The 20,392-nt window shown below is 40.3% G+C and overlaps 1 protein-coding gene across 1 annotated transcript in view; it reads left to right on the forward strand.

Moving 5' to 3' along the window:
* LAPTM4B (lysosomal protein transmembrane 4 beta) overlaps positions 1-20,392 on the forward strand; it is a 120,169-nt gene that overhangs the window by 93,180 nt on the left and 6,597 nt on the right. The window contains exon 6 of the mRNA XM_075213845.1: positions 2,822-2,917. Coding sequence (XP_075069946.1) covers positions 2,822-2,917 — 96 coding nt within the window. The remainder of the gene's footprint in view (positions 1-2,821; positions 2,918-20,392) is intronic.

The following is a 20,392-nucleotide window of genomic DNA, read 5'->3' on the forward strand; positions in this document are numbered from 1 at the left end:
TCACCTTCCACTTTGTCCCTTGGGACCTTCTCACCTGTCAGCCAATACCCACTCCTTTGGGCCTCTCTCCCATGACACCCTGTCCTTTCTACTAATTATATTGGGCTGTAGACATTGATGTTCTTTGTAATTCCACAGAGGTTTGTTCTTTCTGAGTTTCTGCTCAGGTTCATGTTCCTTCCACCTATTTCTAGTCCGGAAAATATCATATTTTGCTACATGGTAAGTGCCTTGATACGGATCATCTACAGACTTTGGAAATTCTCACAAACTGATGGTCTTAATGCTTATGTTGGGAATCCACAGGACAGTTTCTCATAGTAGTAAGTGGAAGACCCCACTCCAAATTGCTACTTGGTGGTAAACTGAAGAGGGTGACAGTTTCTCCAAAACTGGAGAACTTCATTAGTGGTAGTACATACTATTTTACTGAATGAGTAGTAGATGCTTGGCACAAACATTCAGCAAATATCATTGAACATCAATATTCTAATAATGTGAACATACCTAAAATAAACATGTTTGTTCTAACAATAAACCACTATTTAGAATAATATGAATATTAAATGATTCAAATAGTATTTACCAACCATCAACATTCTGTTCCTGGTATATATTACAATGAAAAACACATTGATTTCCTTATTTGTACAGTTTTTGGCCCAACTTGTATTTTGAAACTGTTATTTAATTATTTTCTATGGAAGTTTGGATGCAGCCCTGAAGTTATACATCTGTTCAGGCAACTTAAACACTTGTATAAACATTGTTATGGCAGAAATCTTAACTTGGCTCTTTATTTATGAGGCTCAAACTAAAGCACTAATCTCACGCCGTTATGGTTCTAAGAGCTATTATATCATGTACATTTGGAAAGCAATTCCCACGATGAGTTTCTTTACAAAAAGGGAAATATTGTATCTGAATCTTTTGTGAACACCAAGTTTGACCAATGGAAGCTCATCACATCATTTTTCCATTTCCCATGCTGTGTTCTCTGGTTTCCTCTATGTATGCTTGCCAATATATGGCGTATCCTTTTGCAGATAGATACATAATATTCCAGTTAAGACTTCTCATTACTGTACTTGGAAAGGATTGAAAGTGGGAGGAACATATACAATTAATGTCACTATATCCAACAATAGACTGTCAAACATACTTTATGTGTCACATCTGGTTTAACAGCTGCTGATCTGGAAATAGACGTTAAACAATTAATTTAGTGTTAGCGCAAGAACAGGACTTTCTGGGAAGAATCCCGGCTCAGGTGTTCACAGGAATCTCCGTAGTAGATACAGTTCTATGAAACTAGTATGACTGAAGGTTAACCACGGGATCACAAATGAACCAAAAATCTGCCCTCTTACTCCTTTTCCTGCCAGACCATATAACAATACGAAGCAGAAAGGAAGCATCCATTCACAGCTGCCATGTTTTATTTCTCAATCTTATTTCCCCCTCTTCTTGCTCTCTATGGGGCTCATACATGAATTTGGTGTCCGCCCATTTGCTTAGCATAAAATACACTTTTCCATACAGCTAATGTGCACAAACGCTTACGTGCACTTGGCAATGTAATAGCATCTGGCATTTGATCCTCCTTATGAGTGGAGAGGCAGAAGGGGGGAGGTAAGGGACTGTCTAACATAGGCCGAGTACATTAAGGGCTTGTTTGCATATTAGTAAGTCAGAGCACATGTAGACGCTGATACACCTGTCAGTAGCTGTAACACTTGCGGATGTTCGAAGGATGGTGCAAATACACAGTGATGATGATGACTGGCTCCACCATTAGCTGCTTGACAGATTCACCGCTGAAGCTATAAGGTGCTTTCTTCATCGGTCATGCCTATATTACATGATTTTGTTGGACTACTTTAGAATTCACTTTTGCTACTTTCATTTCTACAGAAGGAAAATTATATAGGGTATTATAGAGGGTTGGACACATAAGCCTGGTGCAGAGCTGGATGTATCCTGAGATGTGTGTAGCTCAGCATATAGGTATAAAGATGCTATTTTTACATGGGTCTTTTTAGAAAAAATTTGGATGCATATATGCCCAACTCAGCATAAGCCCCCTATGTCTATATCTCTCACTGTTTATATATTATGTACAGTGTGTGTGACAGTTCCCAAATCCTTTGGATGCATATATGTCCAACTCAACATAAGCCCCCTATGTCTATATCTCTCACATACTGTTTATATATTATGCACAGTGTGTGTGACACTTCCCGAATCCTCCACGTTTCTGTTCTGTATAGTGCTCATAAATGATTTTAGTGGTGGGTTACAGGCGTTCTGTTATTCAGAGGTGGATGACAGAGCCTTATATCCTTTTCCCTTACTGCTCTCCAGCACTGAATTCCCATACGTTTCCCCTATTTAATATTCTTGTTAAATTATGATATATTATATAAAGGTGTATATTTCAAATAAAATACATTTATACATACTTATGTGCGTATCTTTAGATCCCGAGATTTAGATCAGGAACTGGTGTATTACATAATAGTATCCTGTACATCTGTTGTTCTATACACTTCTTCTGTAAATAACTTCTTAAGGTAATTCTTTATTTGCATCCACTGTCTGGTGTTAACATTGCTCAATACGATGGAAGGGTCATTCTGATTACTCCAGTTTCATGCAGATACCATGACATCAGGTCGCCTATGTAGAAAAGTGTAAACATATACACAGCAAGCAGAGGCTCGGTAAATCATTTTTCAGATGTTGCCAGTTTTGTAAAACGTGTGTGTGCAGCTTTTATTGGAATCAACTGATATAAATTGATACCTGTGTTTGTATCCAGGCTTACCTGATTAGCTGCGTGTGGAACTGCTATCGGTACATCAACAACCGGAATTCATCAGATGTCCTGGTCTACGTAACCACTAATGATACCACAGTGAGTCCATGGTTCTATATACTACTTATTAACCGTTTATTCTGAGTTGTGTGCAATAGGACATGAATGTTATAGAGATTTATACTGTCTTTGCATTCTATGGCACTCACTGCCTCATCCCAGAGTCTGGACAAGTATAGAGGCCGACTTACTAAACCTATTTCAGCATACTCACTGATATGGATCAAACCCCAGAATCGATCGATAGAATCAAAAGTAATCCCCACGGTATCTTTCTCCCTATCAATCTGGGACCACTGCACCAGAATTAACCAAATGAGATCTAATCAACCCCTATTAGTTGCCCTATGAATCAATACTGCTTTCATATCTGGACTGAATTCCAAAGGATTCAGCAGCTGAACCAATCACAACACAAATTTCCCCCTATACTTGGCCCTCTTAAGATTCTTCCCTGATTTTACACAAATCCGATCTCGATTCTCAAATTAGGCACTTGTACCATTCCTTGTGTAAACCAGACCCCACTGAACAATGCCTTCCATTAGAGCCGCTCTGTTGTTATTGTCAATGTCGAATAATTGGATGAAAGAAACTATATTGATTAATCTTGTTTTACAGTACGATTGCGATCAGTACGTCACGTGTTATGACGCAATCGCGCGATAAATAACGCACACATACACTCACACTTACACATTCACTTGTACATAGTTCATTTTATAATCATTCCAACCCACAGTTGTTTATGAACAGATGTTATTGAGTTTATAGTTAAATATTATAATGTTATCTGCACTTTAGTGAGATCTAAGGTTCAGGTCCCAGGAAACATATCATGTTTGGTGTCACTCTAATCCCCTATTTATCCTTAGTGATTTGGTTCCATCAGCCAGTGCCGTAACTAGACATTTTAGTGCCTTGGGCGAGACAGGGCACTGGCGCCCTCATCTAAGTGGGAGTGACAATTTGCAAGTGGGTGTGGCCAACCTAATGTGGGGGTGTGGCTAGCACTTTACTGAAAGAATCCTTTTACACAAATTTGCAAGTGCATGATATAGATATATATATATATATATATATATATATATATATATATATATATATATATATATTACACTGATATATATTACATCACACTGATAATGCTGCCCAATTTGGCTATACATTGATCATGAGTGCAAATTCAGAGCTAGGGGCAATCACAGATTTAAAAGTGTTACTATTTGACTATGGGACATTTTATCCCTGCTTTTTGTAAGGGTTCTCCCCCTAAATCTAAAAATAACAAATAATTTGGCTTGATTTATTCAGTCCCATGAATGGCCAGAGGGGCGGGAATATAAATTAGTGTTGAAACAGAGCAAGGAGTCAGGCTTACAAAAGTAAATTTAATTTGCAATACTGATGGCAGGAGTATGAGAAGACACAAGCTGCTCAGTAGTACGTATGACGTTGGTAGTACATACATATTATTTAACTTTAGGTGGTGATACCCTTTAATATCTGACCAAATCAGAGCACTACACTAGTGTTGCTGTCTTATAAATACATATATTTTTAAAATAAATCTCTAGTTGTGAAACTAGTAGCAGCATCTACAGGTAAAGGGCATTACAATGTGAAACCCATTGGCATAATACTTTTGTGTATAGTAGGAAAAACGCAATAGTTTAAAACATTTTAGGAAGGTTTTTTAGAAAATATCACAAACTGATAAAAATGTCATTTATAACCTTAGTTGTTTTATCTGGAGGTGTAGAGGACAAAGTATATGAGAGATAGAGAGAGAGAGAGAGTTCAGCTCTTACCTTCCGCCCTTAACTTCCGCAGTGATGTGCGTTCCACTAACAGGAAGTTGCCGAACTTCCTGTCAGTGGATCACATGCGTTCCACTGTGGAAGTTAAGGGCTGAAGGCAGGTAGCGGGCGGCTGCTTTGCCCCCTTGGGCTTGCGCCCTGGGCGACAGCACCGCCCTCACATGCCTAGTTACGGCTCTGCCATCAGCTATAGGATCGCACCTCGTGTATGCTAGTTATGGAATATAGAGAATTAGTGATCAGAATTGTATTGTGTGTATAATGTAAATAGACCAGTTTGAACTAGCTTTCGGCGGGAAGATTAGTATGCATCTGACCCCCACCCTTGGATAGCTGACCCCCACCCTTGGAGGGTATCGTTTGAACTGACCTATGGATTACACTATACTGGACTGTCCTGGAGCCTGAACCTATGGAAACATGCCAAGTCATCTGTATTGTATTTACTGTAACACTAACTGTGTATATATTGCTCTCTGGAATCAGCTTACAGTCTCTTTGACCACAGACTTCAGGATTGAATGACTGTAAGCTGGATCCAGCACAGCACAGCATATGTATCGGCTGTACTTATTTATTTAATTGTTATTCTTTTGCTTTTGCTAATAAATCGCTTTGTGATTTGGAACCACACAAATCGCTTAGACAATGATTATTGGTAAACGATAAAATAACTTTAATAGTTATAATCCATCATCCAAAGGACTAATCTCTACTCTATACCAATTGTTGAAGTCACAACCAACAACAAAATGATCCACATTAATTAGCTTATGAGAAGAAAACAGGGCAGGCAGATCTAGAAGGGTGGTCTAAAATGAAGGTCAACTTAGCTAAAAATTTAAACTTGGTAAGAATAAAAGAAAACTGTCAAATGATCTTATAGTCTTATTAGGTTTATGGAAAACAGGCAGTGGATTAAAATGTGTTACGTGCACAACTTTGGACATAGAGGGGCATATTCAATTACGATTCCGGTCTGCGGGATCGTTGCAGAACGGGCCGCGAACTTAATCCACGGTACCGCAATAACGTGGATTTTCGTTCGCAGCCCATAGGGTTGCGTACGAAAATCTGCGTTATTGCGGTACCGTATTACCAGCAAGAGTGCGCACTTTCCACGGTAACACGCATTACCGCGGACTGGAATCCTAATTGAATATGCCCCAGAAAGTCATATATGAGGTTTCTACACTCAGAAAATGTTGTTTGAGGAGGATTTGTGAAGGAGGAAGGGAAGATATTAGTTGGATATTAGAAAGTTAAGTTTCAGTGTTATGGAGCAACAGAGACAAAACCATTTTAAAGCCAAGTGTTGATTGTATAGTGCAGACCAGCCACAAAAAATGCGTGAGCAGAAGTATCGCGAGGGATGATGGCCCCTATTAAACAAGTCAAAGGATTTTTAAAACAATATAGCCGAAGCAGCTGAGTGGTACTCAGCGGGGTTTATCGTACAACAGCCATAATGGCCTGCAGCAACCCTTTGATGTACAGGGCAATACAAAAAAAGCACATGCTGCCAATAGGACAGTATAAACAGGTGATTCTGATCATTTTTTTTATTAATTTTGATAATTTTATTATTTTTTTATGATTTTGATAATTTTGATTAACTTCAGTCTTTATCCCTTTGATAAACACTGAAATTAATAAAAAGTTAGTTTTGGATGGAGCTCACTAAGATAAAAGAAAATACAGTTCTACTTACCTTAAGTTCAGTGTTACCACAATCAGTGGGCCAGCACTGATGTCCTACGTTATACTATGACTTGCAGGGCTGGATTAAGGCTTTGAGGAGACTGGGCCACTGAAGACAGGGGGGTCCATGTGGTGGTCTAAAATGATGGGCATAGTGACATCATATGCGGAAAAATGAGTCCCTGGAACTTAATTCCCCCTCCATATCTCACTCATGTCCCCCTCAATATCTCATCCATTGCCACCTCCATATCTCTCCAATTGCCACCTTCATATCACTCCCAATGCCACCTCCATATCTCATTCATTTCCACCTCCATATCTCTCCCATATTCATCTCCATATCTCTCCCATAGTCACCTCCATATCTCATCCATTGCCACCTCCATATCTCATCCATTGCCCTCTTCATATCTCTCCCATTGCCCTCTTCATATCTCTCCCATTGCCACCTCCATATCTCTCCCATTGCCACCTCCATATCTCTCCCATTGCCATCTCCATATCTCATCCATTGCCACCTCCATATCTCATCCATTGCCACCTCCATATCTCATCCATTGCCACCTCCATATCTCATCCATTGCCACCTCCATATCTCATCCATTGCCACCTCCAGATCTCATCCATTGCCACTTCCATATATCTCTCCCATTGCCATCTCCATATCTCATCCAATGCCACCTCCATATATCTCATCCATTGCCACCTCCATATCTCTCCAATTGCCACCTCCATATCTCTCCAATTGCCACCTTCATATCACTCCCAATGCCACCTCCATATCTCATTCATTTCCACCTCCATATCTCTCCCATATGCATCTCCATATCTCTCCCATAGTCACCTCCATATCTCATTAATTGCCACCTCCATATCTCATCCATTGCCACCTCCATATCTCATCCATTGCCCTCTTCATATCTCTCCCATTGCCATCTCCATATCTCATCCATTGCCACCTCCATATATCTCTCCCATTGCCATCTCCATATCTCATCCATTGCCACCTCCATATACCTCTCCCATTGCCCCCTCCATATCTCATCCATTGCCACCTCCATATATCTCATCCATTGCCACCTCCATATCTCTCCAATTGCTACCTTCATATCACTCCCAATGCCACTTCCATATCTCATTCATTTCCACCTCCATATCTCTCCCATATGCATCTCCATATCTCTCCCATAGTCACCTCCATATCTCATCCATTGCCACCTCCATATCTCATCCATTGCCCTCTTCATATCTCTTCCATTGCCCTCTTCATATCTCTCCCATTGCCCTCTTCATATCTCTCCCATTGCTACCTCCATCTCTCTCCCATTGCCATCTCCATATCTCATCCATTGCCACCTCCATATATCTCTCCCATTGTCCCCTCCATATCTCATCCATTGCCACCTCCATGTATCTCATCCATTGCCACCTCCATATCTCATCCATTGCCACCTCCATATCTCATCCATTGCCACCTCCATACATCTCATGCCCCCTCCCCCTTAATCCAGCTCTGATGACAGGCCTTTTTCAAATACACAGCAGTTTTGTTGATGTCCTTTCCAAGTGAACTTCCCATTTACAGAAAAGGTGCATCAAAAACATAGCTGTAATGTTTGATGTGACCCATCTGATCGGGATAATGTTGGACAGGAGGTATGTAAAATCTTGGCATTTTCTTTTATATTAATATGAACAAGGGTGCCTCGAACTATAGAAGATTTTGAAACGTTACGCAATTTGACGGGTCAGCCGGAACAAGGTATGACAGATGTACGGTGCTGCGGACCCCTTGTGGTGATTTAGAAGTAAAAGATAATAACAATAATAACAACACACAGGGAGACACATTGTCAGAGCTGAAAACACTTCTCGTTTTGTTTGTGAAAAATCTGAAGGAGAATTTTAATGTAATGTAATTTATTAATTTGTTCCTTTGCTGCTCTATTGTGGAGCTGCATTATACTCATGTTTCACCTCCAGGTATATTAATTACAACTCTCACGGTCTCAAATATTTCTCACATAACAGAGCAAGATAGGGATCATTCTTGCATGTGCAGAACTTTAAGCATGTATAGAACAGTGATGGTACAATCCCTATGTTGTTAATGTATGATCAATATTCCCTGAGGCAGTGCGACCTAATAATAAGTAATTGGTGTCGCTCTCATGCCAAGAAGTTATGAATCCATAAATTAGCACCATCACAAGTAGAGGCACGGAGTTTAACATGTCACCAATCTTCACCAGGGACCCCTGCAAGTGAGTTTTGGCTCTGCTGCAAAGTCACAACCAGGTTGTGGCCCTCTGCCCAGGTTCCAGGAGTGACAGACTGGTACTGGAAAGCCACTGAGACTGTAAGGCAGGTTGCTGGCTGGCAGACTTTAGCCCTAGGGCAAGCACAAAGCACTGGCCCATAAGTAGCGGACCATCCTTAAAGGGTGGTTTTCGGTATAATATAGATTTATCAATATAAAAAGAGGCTATTTTAGTGTTGCTTAACCCAGCGATACTTTATTATAAATGATAAATCTTAAATAATGAAAACAAATAATGCAACAAAAAACAAACCTTACTTTATATTGCATTTTATTTTATATGTTCCTTCTCCCTACAGCACTTTATTTATTTTTACACATACCTGGCTGATTATAATGGGTATAAATCTTATAGCAATAGGTTATATAATAATGTTCTATTACAGTACTGAATATAGGGGCTGATCTATCAAAATGCAAAAAGCCCTTTTTCTTTAAAAACCTGGGGGTATATTTATAGCAGGTTTGGAGATGTGTCCTTTAGCAACCAATCAGATTCTAGTAGTTATGTTGTAGAATGTACTAAATAAATTATAAATAGAATCTGATTGGTTGCTACAGGCAACATCTCCACTTTTTTAAACCCGCAGTTTAGTAAATATACCCACTGGTGTTTTTGCCAGGAAAAATGCTTGTTTTTTGCTTCACACTATATACTAATAGGGTTACTATTTGTTTTATGGTTAACCTAAAACAAATATGAGGGGTGCTACTGGGAGGAGTAGCAGAGCACTAGGTGTCAATCTAACACCCTGGCCCAGAGCTGGATTAAGGCTCTGGAGGGCCCGGGGTACTTTAGACAGGGGGGGGCCCTATGATGTAACATGGTTATCATTTTAGACAAATACACAGGCAATACTGTGTGCACTACTGTTAGGTGCAGGAAGCATTGCCTTCACGGGTAAGTGTGAAGCAAGACATACCTCCCAACTGTCCTTCCAGTCAGACCAAATACTGACTAAGTGAAAGTCACCCAAATTCAGGACTGACCCACCAGGTTCAGGACAGCTGGCAGTCTGTCCTGCTCTCTCCTACCTGTTCTTGTCACTTTCACCTCCTGTGGCTGCTGGTGTCTTTAGATCAGTTGCTGCTTGTCTGGATCCTGGAATGTTGGGGACCCGATTTGAAAAAAAAATGGGTACATGAAATTCAGAAATCTCCAACCAGCCCTGAAGAAAAATCAAAATAGCACCGCCATTTTATAATTAGGCCTCCCTCCAGCCCCAACATTAAAATAATAGTATTTACATTTGACATATAGATCTGTTTCCTTCCAACTAGCCCCAACATTAAATTAATAGCATACACATTTAATAAATAAACCTATTTCCCTCCCTCCAAACAGGCCCAGCAATAATTTAAATAGCATTTACGTTTAACAATTATAACCATTTCCCACAACAATTCCAGGCATTAAATAATTCATAATCACATTTAATAAATAGACAGCATTCTCCCCAAACAGCCCCACAATCAATTAATAGCTCACCACCCCAGCATTAAATTAAAGGTCCAATTACTCCATCTTAAATTCATAGGACCCATTATTAAATTGCCCCACCATCACCCCACAAATAAAATAGCACCCAATAATTTGCCCCCACCTGCACTCCTTGATTATATTAATAGCCTACCTCCCACATGATATTAAGACCCCCCTACATCACACACACTACATTCATATACTGGCCCTTCACACACACACACTACAATCCTATACTGCCCCCCTCACACACACACTACACTCCAATACTGGTCCCTCCCTCACACACACACACACAATACATTCATATACTGGCCCCTCACACACACACACACACACACACACACACATTACATTCATATACTGGCCCCTCACACACACACACAGAATACATTTGTATACTGCCCCCCCAATACATTCATATACTGCCCCCCCAATACATTCATATACTGCCCCCCCAAAACATTCATATACTGGCCCCCACACACACATTCATATACTGCCCCCCTCTCACACAGACATTAATTTATCATACCGGCACACACAATAATTTAGCATACTGATATACACACACACACACACACACACACACACACACACACATACATTATATTAATATACAGCAACCTGCTTTCTACCCCCCTCCTGGCACCTACCTGGTTCAATCTGTGCGCGCTGCCAGTTTTTTACCTCTTCACACATGGGACAGCACCTGACACGTGGTGCGCTTCCCATATGACACAAATAGAGTCGCGCGCAAGGAAGGGGGGGGTGGATCGTTAGGATCCGCGGCCAGTTGGAGAAGGTGGCTGGTCCCGGGGAAGAGGCCAGCCACCAAGTACAGACTATAGGGACCGGGCGGCCCAAAATAATCTTTTTTGTCCGGCCCCTGATGTCAGGACAAACTGGGTAGTAAACGGACTGGCAGAGACGGTACAAAATCAGCAAGCAAGAAGAATGGTCAGAACGATCTGAGGTCAGGGTCAAAAAGCAAGGTGGAGAAATGGCACACAGGATATCCCAGGGAAAAGTATCACAGGGAGGGGTGGAGAACATAATAATCTGGCACCATACTGCGTGCAGAGCTGGTTAAAATAGTGTAGACAATTTAAATTAGGCAGGCAATGTGACCTCCCATGACTGCAATTTCAAAAGCAGCGTTTAGGCACGTCCGTCCGCCACTCTGGGGAGCAGAGCATAGAAGATAGGAGGCTACCTGGATGAATTCCCCTGCCTTCTGCTTAACCATCCCCCACGCTCCTTGGTCCAGTGGATGTAGAGGTGTAAAATGCCCTTTACATGCCCATGAGACCTCCCCACATTCCATCAGACCAACCCACATGCCCCTTACATGTTGCTAGACCTTCACACATACCCTACAGTCTTCCCCACATGCCCTTAACATGCCCACCAGACTTCCCCACATACCTCCTCACGTGACCTTTATATGCCCCTCAGATCTGCCCACGTATCCCACAGACTGCCTCACATGGCCATTACCACAGATAGAGGATGAACACAGCACAGATACTGAGAGATCTCCTGTATATTGTCTGTGGAAAGGTTTTACCAGTATTGGCACCAGCCCAGAGACTGCCTATGTACAGGGGAAGTATCCCAGTGAACACCCTGTGAGTTTCTGATACAGTGGGCACTTTCAAAATAGCCCCCACATAACATTAATACTTACCCCACATATAATAAATAACACCCTACACTTAACAATTTCACCTTCCCTATATTATAAGAAAATGCCTCCCCCATCCCACATAAAATTATAACATTAATTACCCTATGTGACTTACCTTGCTTCAAAAGCTGATGGAGGCAGCTAAAGGGAGCTGTATGGTACACAGCCACATGTAGGTAGGAGAGGGGTGGAGCCGATAGGTTAGAGGAGGGGAAGTAGAACAAGAGGGGATGATTAGGATGGGAGAAAAGAGTTGGAGGATGAGAGACAAAGGGGAGGGGCAAAACTAGAAAACGAGGCAGCTCATTGGTGGTCTGCCTCAATAATCCCTCACTACATTATTACATTATTGAACCTGGGGCCCCACTCTGAATTATTGAGGACCTCAGACGGTGGCTTCCTGACCAATCCAGGACCCCAAACATTGGTACATCCCATACCCCCCTGATGGCGGCCCTGAACCTGGTTGCTGGAACACCCGGAGAGACTTATGCTTGCCTACCCCTTTCAGAATGTACAGGAGACATGAATTTCGGGAGCATGCATCCTCCCGGCCTCCCGGAACTTACCCACATCACTAGTGAAGTGGGCATAAGCTTGATGATGCAATTGTGTCATTATGGCACCGCACCCCATGTGAATCACAGCATTGCCCAGTGGGCCAGGCTCTGGTGACACAATTGAGTCGCCATGACACCTCCTACACTTGCCACTTAACCGGTTTTAAAGGTTGGCAGTATGGGATAGATAGATAGATAGATAGATAGATGGATGGATGCTATTTTACCCCTTTAAAAATTGTGAGATGAAACTGTCATTGTGCACGTTAAAGTGAGAATATTTCTCTTTTGATATAATACAGTAAGCAGGTTAAGCAAATTAATTTTAATGTAGTGGTGTGTACTCTGTGTTGCAGGAGTGTCACACAAGCGTTACATACCACCGTACACCGAAGAACTTACCACCAGATGCAAATGTTTGTAGAAATACTAACACTTGAATGATTAATTTCCTGGCTCTATGCTGTTGTCCCTGTGAGTCTGTTCATTTTAGTAATTCAGATTATTGTGGAAATACACACAGTCACATTGGGAGATATAATTAGTAGCTAATTGAAGAATATTGCATCTATCGGCATATAATTGCTCATGTGCTAACTTTGCTTCTGCCTGCACTGTCCATATGTCTTATCAGATTAAACATGTCGGTCCGAGATATAATAGCATTATTGCACTTCAAGTGCTATCTACCTATGTCCCGGTTATTCAACCCCCTCATTTACACCAGTATGATGTTTAATTAGCTCATTTCACCCTATGTCCATTATTAAACAACTCATGGAAGTAAAAATATGAACATAATATTTACAATAACATTAATAAGATTTCTTTTTTTAAATTAGGCACGGTACGAAAAATCTGTAGTCCAGACACGGCCGTTATGAAGTGCTGTCGTTAACTAGAAGTAACTTGTAAATGACTGATGAAGTGGAAGAAAGTAATCTAATTTTAGAGAAATATGACTTCACTGAGTAGCTTTTAGTGAAAGGGTTCTATCCAAACATTGCTAATCAAAGTTCAGTTCAATTGAATTCTGATGGTCTGCTTGCAAATGAAATGCTTTGTATTTTCCATGAAGCACAAATGCATTATTCAGAAGTAGATTCCATTTCATTAATGTGGCAGAGAGTTCCTGGGAGAGAACCACTCTGTGGAATAATTAGCCTTTTGTATACAGGCGCTACATAACATATCTGTTAAGTATTTATGTGTCACATTACTCCTGCAAATGATCCCTATTTCTTATTCTGCCCCAAGAAAATGAAAATTGTGTGTGTTTTAGTGAATGTAAATGAGATCTTTCTGTAATGTCAAAAAGGAGATTATTTAGAGGTAGAATCTAACTGGCTATGGGTAACCGCACATTTTTGTACAATAATATGGTTACCAGTTCTCTTAAATGGCCCCACGGTTCATTTATGATCGGAATTCTCTTCACTGGCTGAAAACATTCTGTAATGAAAACACTTAAAGGAGACACCAAGCAGCAAAAACACACATATGTCACTAGTTCTCAGCATTAAAGGTAATTTCATATTTTGTTTGGCTCAGTTTAAAAACAATGATATTGCAATACCTATGGCACTGTCAAAGTTAAACAGGTAAACTGCTCAATGTTTTCAAAATCCAATTAGCTTGCCACTGTGAGGAGCAGTAATAGGTTTGCCAGCTGGCTGTGAAGTCTGGTGTAGTCATGACAAGTGAGTCACACTGACCTCCATAGCAGGCTCTGTACACAACTGGTTTCTTATGAAAACATAATACTAGAGTAACACACTTTGCTCCAGGAGTTGCGGTTCAATTACTAACTCACATTCCAGCTACTGATTCCTACACATTCTCTCCAAGTGCAGCCAAGGACATCAACTTAAGTGAAAGGACCATATTTACAGTCTGCAGTCAATGCCACGCTGTGACTATCCGAAAGAGAGATGTTCAGTGCGGAATAGGAAAATGTGTCGTCTACATACTGTGAACTATAAAGGTCCTTTCAGCTTTCATGTTCAGTTGGTTACTGTAGCAGTATGAAGCAAACCTTAAATCATTTGTCATTTATTTATAAATCTGACATTCATTTATGGATTTATAAAGTTTCAGTCATTTTTGTTTTTTGAACAGGGCTCTTTTGTTTCAATTTTTGTTAAGTTAAATTAATTTAGAAGCAATAGAAACAAGTCTAAAGAGCTCCATATCAAAAGAGAGCAAGAGAGAGAGAGCGCTAGGGAAAGAAAAGAGAGAGAGAAAGATAGTAGACTGAAGAAAAAGGGAGAGAGTAAAAGAAAAAAGAAGTGATAGAGAATTGAAGTAAAAACTCAAATGATCATGGACTTTGCTATAGAAACATTATTCCCATTGCAGTTAATATAATACTCGCCTACTGCTGAGAACAGAGGTGGAACTAGAGAGCTGTGGTCCCCGGTGCAGAGAAAATGGGAGGAAGGGAACTGGGGCCCCAGACCCTCTGCATCTGCCATGCAGTGGGCCCCATTATTTCCATGGGCCCCGATGCACCTGTCACACCAATGGTAGTTCCGCCACTGCCTGAGAACATCTAGAAGACTTCCGAATCTCAGGGAGTCCTACCAAGAGATAAGGTCACCTTCGTGTAAACCACCCACTGCCCTTGTGATATGCAGTATTCCCCAGTGGGGGCGATGCCGTGATGACGCGAATCGTGTCACCACATTCTCCCACACTTCCCGCTTGGACCTTATAATATAAGCCACCAACATTACTGCACCAGGTGGAGTTCAGTGATGTGACTTGAATCCATTTTATTTAGCTCCCACCCACCTGGTCTTATACACAGCAACGGTCATTGTTGAAGTTGCAAAAATGTAGTCCCGTCGTACAATGTCATTGTATAACATCATGCACCTTTTTTTGTGCAAAGCGCCTATGTTCATAGGCAGCATGTGGATCTATGCATCAAAATTGTGACATCTGCAGGATTTGCAGTCTTTCCAAGGTAGAGGCATAGCCATTTTCCCAAGAGAGTTCCAGAAAAGCAGAATGTGGACCTACACCTATCTGGGGACACGATGGAAAAGTAGGCTCAGTTCTGCAAAATGAAACACATAGTGGGGCTGAAATTTTATCTGGTTTGTAAATGACCCCTTTAACAGACACCCCAACGTGGCAGCTATTAGATCCAGTTTTCCCAACTGGAAACTAAAACAACTCTCCATCCCTAGTTTGAACATGGATCAAAAGACTGAATATTATTTGTTCCATACAATGAATAGGGCTTACTCATTTCTGCTACACTTGCTGCCTTGAATCCTGTAACCTCACACTTTATACATAAAGACCGAGCTTCACTGTTTACTAGCAGTGATTATATATTCCAGTACATTATATAAGGGCCACGGGAAATACTAAACTTCCCTCTAATAGGCAACAAAGCCCTATTGTGTGTACATCTACACCCAGTCAAGAGACATACCATAGTTGGACTGAAATTCTCAAGCTCATATATGAATGTATGTATTTTTACATTATAGTTACATTACATAAATTAAAGTTTCTTACCATTGACCATTTACAGAAAAGCTTCAAATGTTGAACATTTTACTTTTATAGTAATATTTCCCTTAACTGTTCTTCATGGAAAGCTTCATATTTCTATATGGTGATATAATTCTGCTTTATATTAACTGCAATAAAGTTTCTTATAATTGATTATTTACCAAAAAGCCTAAAATGCTGAACGTTCGGCTTTCTAGTACTGATTAGCTGAACTATAGAGAGGTTTCTTAATTGTTCTTTTGAGGAAGATTAACCTTAAAAATAAATTATCATACTGCCACAGTTCCCACTTACCTTAATGTTTACTGACAAAATTGTTCTTTAATACTTAATTTTTAGTCAGTGGTAATTTAATCAACAACTCTTCTTATATCCTCTCCCCAATAAAAGTAATAATTAAGTGTACTTATCCTGCTTTCCTTATTTCGACTGGATTCTCGCCTCTCTCTGGGTCGGAGGTCAGTGTCTCTTACTTTCAGTGGAGGGGAGAGGATTAGTCGCTACCATAAGGACCTGCTAGAGTACTAAACAACACTTCAGGTGTGGTCTAACTGAAGTCTGTTAATTAGACCCGCATTACCTCTCTTCCTACTGTTTCCTCTTACTGCTAGAACCCCTACCTTTACCCTGCTGGCTTTATCCTGCCTGCTCATAGCGATGGATGACTTCCATTATATTTCAAGGTAGGGAACTATCTATACAGACTGACCCCAAGATGCCTTACAATTTGAAGCCTACATAACATTGCTAGAAATAAAATTCCAATGTTTATTAAAAGAGAAAGCCAGATTATTTTTTAACCTATACTACTATGTTTTTATGCTTACTCTTCCGTTATTTTTGGAAGACACCTCTCCTGGAGCAATAGGCCACCCTCACAGATCCCAGCGGGGAGGAAGAACAAGTCTGCGATAATGCGAATCGCATCGCCACTTCCATCTTTCCCCGCACTTGACCACAGGAAACCCCCTCCGGGTGGAGAGTTCTCAATATTAGGAAAGTATGTATTTAAGAGCCATAGATATAGTTACTGGCCAATTGAGGCCTTCGCTCTTACTGCCGTCCTGCTCAAATAAAAATTGCAAGTAAAATATCCAGTTACTGAATGATGAATAAGAGTGTTTCATTTTAAATGAGTCAGAATCTCAGAGGAGTTTTCTTACACAAATATTTAATGGACCAGTTAATAAAGTTTTCCTATTTTCACATCTTCTAGCAGATACATAGTCATCACTATTGCCCAGGCAATAAAAGGAATTTGTGATCCAAGAGTGTCCTGTAATATAAATGATGTACGTTCCACACAAGTCTGACATGTATTCTCTGATGCATTACTGGCCTGTAATGTATGAACCTGTGCATCAGAGGCGGTTTAGACATCGATAATGTACAGGATTTCTGGAAAATCTCGGCAATAGTAATAATGTTTTGAAGGAAACAGCTGCGTCTTCCCTTAAAATTTCCACATTAGTCACAATATGTCTATATTGCAAACAACATCTCTTACCCTTTGTAATACAACGATTCACTGGAGAGGGTTCTTTTACTGTAACTCAATAAAAGTAGCACACAAGAAAATTGCATGCAGTGTTGAATTCGCATTCATAGACAGAATATTATTGATATTCCTTCCACATCCCCAATGGTCTTTCTGTAAAACAGGAAGAGACCCGAGTAAATGGGTCACAGGTGATGCAGTTACAAATAAAAGGTATAGAGTTTTATGTAATATTAACATATTTGGCAATATATATTCATGTATTATTTAGCTGGTCTTCCATAACGAAGTAGCACAAAGTAGGCCTGCTCCCGCACAGACCTGAATTTGTGATAAGGAGACATAGGTAACAGCCTAGGGCAGCAGAAATGTAGGGTGAGTGCGCTGCCCAAGTGTCATCTAGTTATCACATTTTCTTTTGCTTATGTAGGCCCACCAGTCTGAAAGATCAGTGCTCAAATAATTTTCATTCAAGTTAAAAACAACGTTTTATATAATATCAGTTATATATTATACATATTTAATTTAAATATTCTGCACTTGAAAGGCTGTTTCTAGTAGTAAAAAATAATATATATATATATATATATATATATATATATATATATATATATATATACACTGTACTTGCTCTTACCTAGATTAAAGTTACTGTAATCTATTCATTCTTTCGTTCTTTCTTTCTCTTTTTCTCTTTCTTTCTTTCTTCCTTTCTTCTTCTCCTGTGTCAAGATGTCTCAGATGTATGGGGTGGAGTTTAACTACAAGGGTCCTGCCCACAGGAGCCTGCTACTGACAAAAACAGGCTCCCATTGGATGTCTTGGGGTGGCGGTCAGGATGTATTGATCATTCACTACAACATTGATCCTTCGGGATTACTCCTAGAACCAATGATGTAACAGCGAATGGAGGGGCCGCATAGACCATGATCATTACTACCCAGCTTCCCGGATGCTGGTCCAAGGCATTTAGTAGGATCCCTCTCTGGGGACACATGCCCCCAAGCTCCCTGGCCGATCCCGCCCCTGATAGTGTGCCAGGTGATGAAGTCCTTGAAATTGTTTCCTGTTATGTTTGATTGGAACTGAGCGGTTGACTTTGTACTAGTGCACAAAACTAATTTACTACAATAGTAATAGCCTGCTGTTCTCTTGGATAACATGCTGATTTTAGGGGTTTCTGTATGAGGAAGTTAGACACCAGGGGCCTGAGTCATTAGGGCAAGAAAAGCAAAAAAAAAGAAGTAACTTTGCACCTGGGCAAAACCATGCTGCAATGCAGGGGGAGGTAAATTTAAAATGTGGGGACAGATATATAGTTAGGGGACAGGGCATGTCCTAGATCAACTTTAAATTTCAGTGTAAAAATAAAGCTATCAAGTATTTGTGTGCTAGATGAAAAAACAGCCAGTATTTAACTTATGTGCAAAATAATAAACTAGTTTTCACCCCTTACATTGTAACATTGTTTGTCCAGGAGCAAATGTACTCCTTCTTTTTGCTTTGCTTGCCTTAGGGACTGGCTAGGGACACGATGGATAAGTAGGCTCAGTTCTGTAAAATGAAACACATAGTGGTACTGAAATTTTATTGAGTTTGTAAATGATCCCTTAACGTACACTTTACTGCACTAGTAATGGGAAATCCTGTGATGCCAGCAGGGATGCACATATTTCCATTCCATTCCACCCCAACATGGCAGCTATTAGATCCAGTTTTCCCAACTGGAAAATAACACAACTCTCCATCCCTGGTTTGAGCTAGAGATGCTCAGGCTCGGTTCCCCGAGAACCGAACACACCCGAGCTTAGTAGATCCAAAAGGCTCGGTACTTTTGCGCACCCTTGGAATTGAAAACGAGGCAAAACATCATTGTGACGTCATCGGATCTTGCGAGCTTTGGATTCTATAAGTACCGCCCTCCACGGCGATCCAGCGCCATTTCACATAGGGACACAGAAGGGGTAGCACAGTTCTTGTCAATCCCTAGTGCAGTTGGGCAGCATCATAGGTAGAAAAGAAAGAGGAGGGGTAGCAGTGTTCTTCAAAGTCTCCAGTGACATTCAGGAGAGCTCCATTGCTAATTGTCATTGCTGAAATACAAATAATAGGTCTGGAAGGCTTGGTCTTCTAAATCAGCAGTCTTTGTTTGAAAGTGTATCAAAATAATATTGTGACCTGTGAGGTGGTCAAAATTGACTGCAAATGACCTGAAAATAGTGTTATTGAGGTTAATAATAATGTATGGGGGGAAAAAGCAAAAATATGTGATTTTAGCAAAAAAAAATAGGGATTTTAGAAAAAAATTGGGAACCAAAACCAAAACACGTAAGGGCGGTTTTACCAAAACAAAAACACAAAGTTAATCCAGATCCAAAATCAGAACACGGGGGTCAGTGAACATCTCTAGTTTGAACATGGATCAAAAGACTGGACAGTATTTGTTTCATACAATGAATAGGGCTTACTCATTTCTGCTACACTTGCTGCCTTGAATCCTGTAATCTCACACTTTATACATAGAGACCGAGCTTCACTGTTTACTAGCAGTGACCAATCTCTTTAATTGCCTATTAATTGTATTTACATCGGCTTTTCTGCATTGTAGTTATATTATTGTGTCTGTATTTGTTTGAACTTACTGTCAACAAATTATTCATATTTATTTTTAATGAAAGCTCAGTTTACAAAAATTAAAATGACAAATATATACCCTTGTTCCTGCTACATTGTAACATGGTTTGTCCAGGAGCAAATGTGCTCCTTCTTTTTGCTTTGCTTGCCTTAATGAATCAGGACCCAGCTGTTTTTTTTAAGATCAGCAATTGAACTAGAATATTTAACTATATACTCTATAAAGTGTGGAATGACAATATACAACTATAACAAAATGCACCTCGAATATAAAAAA

Source organism: Mixophyes fleayi, chromosome 5, assembly GCF_038048845.1.
Source record: "Mixophyes fleayi isolate aMixFle1 chromosome 5, aMixFle1.hap1, whole genome shotgun sequence".
NCBI classification, from domain to species: Eukaryota; Metazoa; Chordata; class Amphibia; order Anura; family Limnodynastidae; genus Mixophyes; species Mixophyes fleayi.